At 45.2% G+C, this 9,288-nt stretch overlaps 1 protein-coding gene across 1 annotated transcript in view; it reads left to right on the forward strand.

Moving 5' to 3' along the window:
* LOC111971808 (glutamate receptor ionotropic, NMDA 1-like) overlaps positions 1 to 4,625 on the forward strand; it is a 14,385-nt gene extending 9,760 nt beyond the window's left edge. The window contains exons 10-11 of the mRNA XM_070446352.1: positions 5 to 121; positions 4,399 to 4,625. Coding sequence (XP_070302453.1) covers positions 5 to 121; positions 4,399 to 4,625 — 344 coding nt within the window. The remainder of the gene's footprint in view (positions 1 to 4; positions 122 to 4,398) is intronic.
* The last annotated feature ends 4,663 nt before the right edge of the window (positions 4,626 to 9,288 follow it).

Consider the following 9,288-nt stretch of genomic DNA (forward strand, 5'->3'; position numbering starts at 1 on the left):
CTCTCTAGCCCGTTTGGGAGGTTTAAAGTAAACAGTGAAGAAGAAGAAGAAGACGCCCTCACCTTGTCGTCAGCCATGTGGTTCTCCTGGGGAGTTTTGCTTAACTCCGGTATTGGGGAAGGTAGGAGAATACTATCACTAAAGGGCAGATTTACTAATACAATAGTTACTTATCTAGCTACTTAGTGTACTATTTCTACAAATACTATACAGATCAGTTTGTGATATTGATACTCACTGGGCATAAACTGGTTGAGTCAATGTTGTTCCCACATCATTTCTACCCCAAAAATCAAAGTGTTAACGTTGAATCAACGTGGAAATCGAATTGGATTTGCAAAAAGTCATCAACGTAAGGACATTTCATACCTAAATCCAATGACATGATGAAATGTTTTGTTGATTGCCCATTGAATTTACGTTAGTTGACAACTCAACCAAATGTACAACAAAACTAGACTGACGTCTGTGCCCAGTGGGTATTAACAGTATAAATATTAGTGTTGCACGTCGATAAATAATGTAATATTTGAGAGACCCTCCGCCATACAGTACCAGTCAAAAGTACTGGGATACATCTACCCATTCTTTATTTTGACTATTTTCTACATTGTAGAATAATAGTGAAGACACCAAAGCTATGAAATAACACATATGGAATCATGTAGTAACCAAAAAAGTGTTAAACAAATCAAAATACATTTTATATTTGAGATGCTTCAAAGTAGCCACCCTTTGCCTTGATGACAGCTTTGCACACTCTTGGCATTCTCTCAACCAGCTTCACCTGGAATGCTTTACCAACAGTCTTGAAGGAGTTCCCACATATGCTGAGCACTTGTTGGCTGCTTTTCCTTTACTCTGCGGTCCAACTCATCCCAAACCATCTCAGTTGGGTTGAGGTTGGGTGATTGTGGAGGCCAGGTCCGCTATGCAATCTGGTTTCCGAGCTTGTCACGGGTACACCTCAGCCTCGCTCAAGGTCCTAAACGATATCATAACTGCCATTGATAAAAGACTGTACTGTGCCGCCGTCTTCATCGACCTGGCCAAGGCTTTCGACTCTGTCAATCACTGTATTCTTATCGGCAGACTCAACAGCCTTGGTTTCTCAAATGACTGCCTCGCCTGGTTCACTAACTACTTCTCAGACAGAGTTCAGTGTGTCTGACCAGTGTTCAGAGGTCCTGTTGTCCGGGCCTCTGGCAGTTTCTATGAGGGTGCCACAGGGTTCAATTCTCAGGCCGACTCTTTTCTCTGTATATATCAATGATGTCACTCTTGCTGCGGGTGATTCTTTGATCAACCTCTACGCAGATGAAACCATTCTGTATACATCTGGCCCTTCTTTAGACACTGTGTTAACAACCCTCCAAACGAGCTTCAACACCATACAACACTTCTTCTGTGGCCTCCAACTGCTCTTAAATGCTAGTAAAACAAAATGCATGCTCTTCAACCGATCGCTGCCCGCACCCGCCTGCCCGACTAGCATCACTACTCTGGACGGTTCTGACTTAGAATATGTGGACAACTACAAATACCTGGATGTCTGGCTAGACTGTAAACTCTGCTTCCAGACTCATATTAAGCATCTCCAATCCAAAGTTAATTTCCTATTTCACAACAAATCCTCCTTCACTCATGCTGCCAAACTTACCCTCGTAAAACTGACTATCCTACTGATCCTTGACTTCCGCGATGTCACTTGCAAAATAGCCTCCAACACTCTACTCAGCAAATTCGATGCATTCGATCACAGTGCCATCCGTTTTGTCACCAAAGCCCCATATACTACCCACCACTGTGACCTGTATGCTCTCGTTGGCTGGTCCTCGCTACATATTCATCGCCAAACCCACTGGCTCCAGGTCATCTATAAGTCTTTGCTAGGTATAGCTCCGCCTTCTCAGCTCACTGGTCACCATAGCAACATCCACCCGTAGCACACGCTCCAGCAGGTATATTTCACTGGTCATCCCAGAAGCCAACACCTCTTTTGGCCGCCTTTCCTTCCAGTTCTCTGCTGCCAATGACTGGAACGAATTGCAAAAATCACTGAAGTTGGAGACTTACAGTTGAAGTCGGAAGTTTACAAACACTTAGGTTGGAGTCATTAAAACTAGTTTTTCAACCCCTCCACAAATGTCTTGTTAACAAACTATAGTTTTGGCAAGTCGGTTAGGACATCTACTTTGTAAATGACACAAGTAATTTTTCCAACAATTGTTTACAGACAGATTATTTCACTAATAATTCACTGTATCACAATCCCACAATTGTACAAACAATAGTACACAAGTATAAACACCATGGGACTACACAGCCGTCATACCGCTCAGGAAGGAGACTTGTTCTGTCTCGAGATGAAGGTACTTTGGTGCGAAAAGTGCAAATCAATCCCAGAACAACAGCAAAGGACCGTGTGAAGATGCTGGAGGAAAGAGGTACAAAGGTATCTATATCCACAGTAAAACGAGTCCTATATCGACATAACCTGAAAGGCCGCTCAGCAAGGAAGAAGCCACTGCTCCAAAACCGCCATAAAAAAGCCAGACTACGGTTTGCAACTGCACATGGGGACAAAGATCGTACTTTTTGGAGAAATGTCCTCTGGTCTGATGGAACAAAAAAACTGTTTAGCTATAATGACCATCGTTATGTTTGAAGGAAAAAGGGCGAAGCTTGCAAGCCGAAGAACATCATCCCAACCGTGAAGCATGGGGGTGGCAGCATCATGTTGTGGGGGTGCTTTGCTGCAGGAGGGACTGGTGCACTTCACAAAATAGATGGCATCATGAGGTAGGAAAATGATGTGGATATATTGAAGCAACAGCTCAAGACATCAGTCAGGATGTTAAATCTTGATCGCAAATGGGTCTTCCAAATGGACAATGACCCCAAGCATACTTCCAAAGTTGTGGCAAAATGGCTTAAGGACAACACAGTCAAGGTATTAGAGTGGCCATCACAAAACCCTGACCTCAATCCTATAGAAAGTTTGTTGGCAGAACCTAAAACGTGTGTGCTGGCATGGAGGCCTACAAACCTGACTCAGTTACACCAGCTCTGTCCGGAGGAATGGGCCAGAATTCACCCAACTTATTGTGGGAAGCTTGTTGAAGGCTACCTGTAACGTTTGACCCAAGTTAAAGAATTTAAAGGCAATGCTACCAAATACTAATTGAGTGTATGTAAACTTTTGACCCACTGGGAATGTGATGAAAGAAATTAAAGCTGAAAGAAATAATTATCTCTACTATTATTCTGACATTTCACATTCTTAAAAGAAAGTGGTGATCCTAACTGACCTAAAACAGGGAATGTTTACTAGGATTAAATGTCAGGAATTGTGAAAAACTGAGTTTAAATGTATTTGCCTAAGGTGTGTGTAAACTTCTGACTTTAACTGTATATCTCCTTCACTAACTGTCACGCCCTGACCATAGTTTGCTGTGCATGTTTCTATGTTTTGTTTGGTCAGGGTGTGATCTGAGTGGGCATTCTATGTTTGTCTAGTTTGTCTATTTCTATGTGTTTGGCCTGATATGGTTCTCAATCAGAGGCAGGTGTTTGTCATTGTCTCTGATTGGGAGCCATATTTAGGTAGCCTGTTTTGTATTGTGGGTTGTGGGTGATTGTTCCTGTTACTGTGTTCCTGTGTTTGTGTTGTCACTTTACGGGACTGTTTCGTCTTCGTTCGTTTATTCGTTATTTTGTTTGTTTCAAGTATTCCTATTAAAATGGATACTCACCACGCTGCATCTTGGTCCGACATTTCTTACTCCTCGTCAGAGGAGGACGAAGACTTCCGTTACACTAACATTAAGCGTCAGCTGTCAGAGCAGCTTACCGATCGCTGCAGCTGTACACAGCCCATCTGTAAATATCCCATCCAACCAACTACCTACCTCATCCCCATATTTTGTTTTTCTGCTATTTTGCACACCAGTGTTTCTACTTGCACATCCTCATCTGCACATATATCACTCCATTGTAAATTGCTAAATTGTAATTACCTTGCCACTATTGGCCTATTTATTGCCTTACCTCCTTACTTCATTTGCGCACACTGTGTACAGATTTTTCGCAGTTGTAATTGAGAACTTGTTCTCAACTGGCCTACCTGATTAAATAAAGGTGAAATAAAAAAAGTAAATATTTTTTAACTGTATTTTGAATTGTTTAACACTTTTTTGGTTACTACATAGTTACGTATGTGTTATTTCATAGCTTTGATGTCTTCACTATTAATCTACAATGTAGAAAATAGTCAAAATAAATAAAAAATACCTTGAATGAGTAGGTGTGTCCAAACTTTTGACCTGTACTGTACATTCAATATATTGTCTCATAGAGTGAACGTGTTATAACTTTTTATGGGCTTTGCTTATCCAGGCGCGCCACGCAGCTTCTCAGCGAGAATCTTGGGCATGGTGTGGGCCGGCTTTGCCATGATCATAGTGGCATCGTATACTGCCAACCTGGCTGCCTTCCTGGTAGACTCCAAGCATACCTCCCCTCTACTACTCCAAAGCATGACCTCGCTCTACTACTCCAAGCATTGTACCTCACCATCTACTACTCCAAGCATGACCCTCACCCTCTACTACTCCAAGCGATGACCTCAACCTCTACCTACCTCAGCAATACCTCACCTCTACTACTCCAAGCACTGACCCTCACCTCTACTACCTCCAACATGACCTCACCTCTACTTACTCCAAGCCAATGACTCACCGCTACTACTCCAGCATGATCTCAACCTCTACTACCCAAGCATATGCACTCTACTACTCCCAAGCCATGACTCACCTCTACGTACTCCAAGCATGACCCACCTCTACTACTCCAAGCATGAAACTCCCTCTAACTACTCCAAGCATGACCCACCTCTACTACTCCAAGTATGACCTCACCTCACTACTCGCAAGCATGACCTCACTCTACTACTGCAAGCATGAGCCTCACCTCTATACTCCAAGCATGACCTCACCTCTACTACTCCAAGCATGACCTCACCTCTATACTCCAACGATACCTCACCTCTACTACTCCAAGCATGACCTCACCCTACTACTCAAGCATGGACTTTAACTCACTACTCCCAAGCATGATCATACTCTACACTCAAGCATGACTTTACTTACACTCCAGCATGACTTTACCTCTAGCTCCAAGCATGACCTCACTTCTACTACTCTAACATGATCTCACGGTATATTACTCCCAAAGCACGACCCATTTCCACTACTCCAAGCACAATCTAATTTCTACTACTTCAAAGCAAACATGCCCCATTTGAGAATAAAGCAGAGGAAAACTGTCATTTGTGAACCCACATGGCACGTTCCAGCCCTAATTGAAGCAAGGACTGTTGTATGAATTTACATGACTTACCATTCATTTGTTCACCCAGTGCAAAAATTATTCATAACTGTATCAATAAAAACTTGTCTACAACACAGATAGTTATGCAGCGACAAACAGTTTGGTGTCCTTTTCCATTTACCTCAGACGGGCGCCTGCATCATTTGTCTGCTGTATGTGCCAGATACATTACACAACATGAAGACAACGTTAATCCACCAGTAAGTAAGATAGATGACAGACAATCTCGGGAAGGACATTTGATTGCTGACACACACTGGAGGACTGTATTCTTAACCGTACCTTCTTCCAGCCCTGCTGTAATACCACAGTGTACCATGACCTTTATGTGAGTGCCTTAACAAAGGCCAGCATGGAGGCTGGCTGCCAGAGCCACCATCACAGGCTCACAGTGTCCACTGCCGCCTCGTCTGCTCCCGTCAACCCCCTCCCCTTTACCCCCACCGCTGCGACCTCCTCTGCTGGAAAACCAGACAGTGAGGGTGGCGGGGGGGGGGCCAGGATGCATGCGAATAAGGGCGAGAATACGAAGTTGGAGGCACATGCTTCCACAGCGGAAGATATTGGAGTTAAGGCAAATCATTTCTTCAGCAACGAGCACGGATCTGAGGTCAGCGAGCGCATAACATCAACTGTAGCTGGAATGGTTCTTTGCCAGATTAGCTTTTAGCACAGCCACTGTTTTGAAACACGAGTGACTGACCCGCAGGCTTTCCGTGAGAGGACTCTCCGCTGTCTGGTCCATAAACAGTCAGGTGACCGGGTTCTGGGGGATGGAGTCATGTAATACGAGATAGTATTAAACATCCAGCGTAGGAGAGTAACCGGAGTGTCAGGAAATGATAGACACTGTTACAGCTATCAAAAAGCATGAGATTTATCTCATAGTTATGTGCGTATCATCTTTTATACTTATTCCCTGCATGTACCTCATCATTGACCTTACAAAGCTTAAAAGTGTGTATTACGCAGCAGTGCAGAAAGCCTAATTTATCCCTACACAGGCATGCAATTGCAACAACGCAATTAGCTACAGCAAAATGCCGTTCTGCGTAGTTGCGTTGCATTATACATTTGGGTCTGCACACTTTTCCTATTTTCTGCAACGCAAGTACGCAGAAGGGCCATTTTCGTAGTTAATTGCTGCTTGCGTTCATACGTGCTAAGGTAAGTGTAGCTTAACCGGCCTTCATGCCATGAACGTGGAATGCATATTTTTGTTCAGATTTTCTCAGTTAAAGCTACTTTTGATTTTAGCTGAACTTTTTATTCTAAAGCGAAAGGGTGACGTGGGTGGAATGCTCTTGTCTATGTTACTACTAACGATGGATCATCGCAATGCGCCCACAGCTTGGCTCCCAGAGGCCTCCTTACTGTCCTGCAGCACAGAGAGGAGACATGGGGGCCGTTGGTCTAAGGGACTGGAAGACGGACCCACGGATGGCCCATGGTAATGCCTTAGAACAGCTTCATTCACTGAATGTGATCAGCACAATCCATGAGTGACTATCACCAGTAGGCAACATCGTCAGACAGGATGCTAAACAGTCGAAAAAAATGAGTTGGCTACACCTGTTATGGAGGAACTGCAGGAAGGGCTATACTGGGCGTGTTCAGCCCATCTCTTGCCCTTCCCCCCCCGGATGCCAGTGCTTACGGGGGGAAAGAGATGCCATACCGCAGGTTCTTCCTCCGAACGTTGACGCGCGCACAAGGCCAGCTGCATCTGCTTCCTGCGGGCGTCTTTGTGCCGCGTGTAGGCGATCTCAATAAAGATGAGGAAGATCCCTGCTGCTATCTCCAGCCACCAGCATGAACACTCCTGTCAGACAGAGGACAGACAGACACAGGGATGTGGTGTGAAGTCGCCACCTCTGACACTCAGACGCAAACCCACTGACCATGACTGTGTCTTTGTGAATCTAGTCTATACGTCAACGGTTGCCCGTCTTTTCCTCAACCTGCTTCCACTTCACGCACGTCCGCTGCAACCTTGCAAGCTTTATATTAGATCACAGCTATAACCACGAAACTGAGTGTACAAAAATTAGGAACACCTTCCTAATATTGAGTTGCACCCCCAACTCTTTTGCCCTAGGAACAGCCTCAATTCGCCGGGCATTAACTCTACAAGGTGTCGAAAGCGTTCCACAGTGATGCAGTCCATCGTTGACCCTCAATGCTTCCCACAGTTGTGTCAAGTTGGCTGGATATCCTTTGGGTGTGGACCATTTGATTACACCAGGAAATCTGTGAGCATAAAAACCCAGCAGAGTTGCAGTTCTTGACACAAACTGGTGCGCTAGCACCTACTATCATACCTGTTCAAAGGCACTTAAATCTTTGTCTTGCCAATTCACCCTCTGAATGGCACACATACACAATCCATGCATCAATTGTCCAAGGCTTAAAAATCCTTCTTTAACCTGTCTCCTCCCCTTCATCTACCACTGATTGAAGTGGATTTAACAAGTGACATCAATAAGGATCATACGCATTTACCTGATTCACTGGTCAGTCTATGTCATGAAAAGGCAGGTGTCCTTAAGTGTTGTACACTCAGTGTATAACAACAGTAAACCACAACAAACAACTTTAACACACTTCACGTAACAAAAAAATACAGGAAAAAAAGGTATTGGACAAAAAAAGCTACAGTACCTTACCACTGCAGTTTTTGTCCAATCACTTTTTAGGTTTCTCAAAACCCAAAAGGAAAACCCTACCTGCCATGTTTCAAAGGTGAGTGTGGTGGGGCATTGCTCCGTGAGTCACACTCCTGGTATCTCACCCAGGTTTTATCTAGATCTTCCATGAAGCCATTCTCATGGGAACTGCAGGGTGGGGGGATGGGCAAAGAGGTAAGACAGTTTAACAAAAAGCCAGCCATACACTCCAGAAGAGAAATCCAGAATGCTAGTAACACAGAAGACACAAACACAGACGACTGATAGACTAACAGACAGACAAAGGCAAGGAATTGGGATACAGAGAGAGAAGAGAGCTGACACAGCGGTGTCGGATGGTCAAAAAAGGAATAAAAAGAGAAAAAAAAAGAACAACATAAAAACAATGCTGCTTTGGCTGGGACAGACCTGAGAATGGCCAGGGACACATTCTGTTTCCAGGGGCTGTCCTTGCGCCATGCCTATGCCAAAGCCCGAACGGAAAAACAGCTCTCCGTGGTCACCAGGTCGCACTTCTGCGAGCTTCAAACTCCAGCACCGCAGAGTCCCAGATGAAGCATGCAGCTTGCTGTTGGGGGAGGGAGGCAGGGGGAGGAGGTTTACGGTGCAACAGTACAGTGATTGTCACAACACACATTTACGGCTCCCTTTGGCCACACAAAGCGTGTGAGTCAGCATTACCATCCATGTCTACCGCCGCTTGAAAAATGAAATCCAATGCCGGACGGACGACGGCGCGTCCCCCATTGGATTCCCCACCTCAAAGACGCTCGTCTTGGATAAGCCTGAAAAAAGGTGCTCCTCAGCTCAACATTAGCTCAACTTTAGAACGCTATTGACACAGTGCATGCGGCCTGCTCTGAGTCTGAGCCTGGTTCTGTCTTGGCTGGATGATGGGCCTGGACCAGAGGAACGCTGCAGTAAGACCCTGTGTGTCTCGCTGATCCAGAGGTCCAGAACCCCCAGGTCTGACTGACTGGCCCTATCTCTTTCTCTCGTACCTGACTGACTATCTGACCAGTTCCGCCGACACGCCCAGGCCAGGCCGGCCGGCCAGGACTCACTTGTCGCGCACGGCCTGGATAGCCTCAGCGGCACTCTCGTAGTTGTGCTTCTCCATGTGGCGGTACATTGGTGCTAAGCTCCACCTGCCGCCGGAAGTAGATGTCCCAGAGCTCTGCTTCACAGTGGCGTAGATTAACTTGTCTGA

Source organism: Salvelinus sp. IW2-2015, linkage group LG13 (assembly GCF_002910315.2).
Source record: "Salvelinus sp. IW2-2015 linkage group LG13, ASM291031v2, whole genome shotgun sequence".
Taxonomy (NCBI): Eukaryota; Metazoa; Chordata; class Actinopteri; order Salmoniformes; family Salmonidae; genus Salvelinus; species Salvelinus sp. IW2-2015.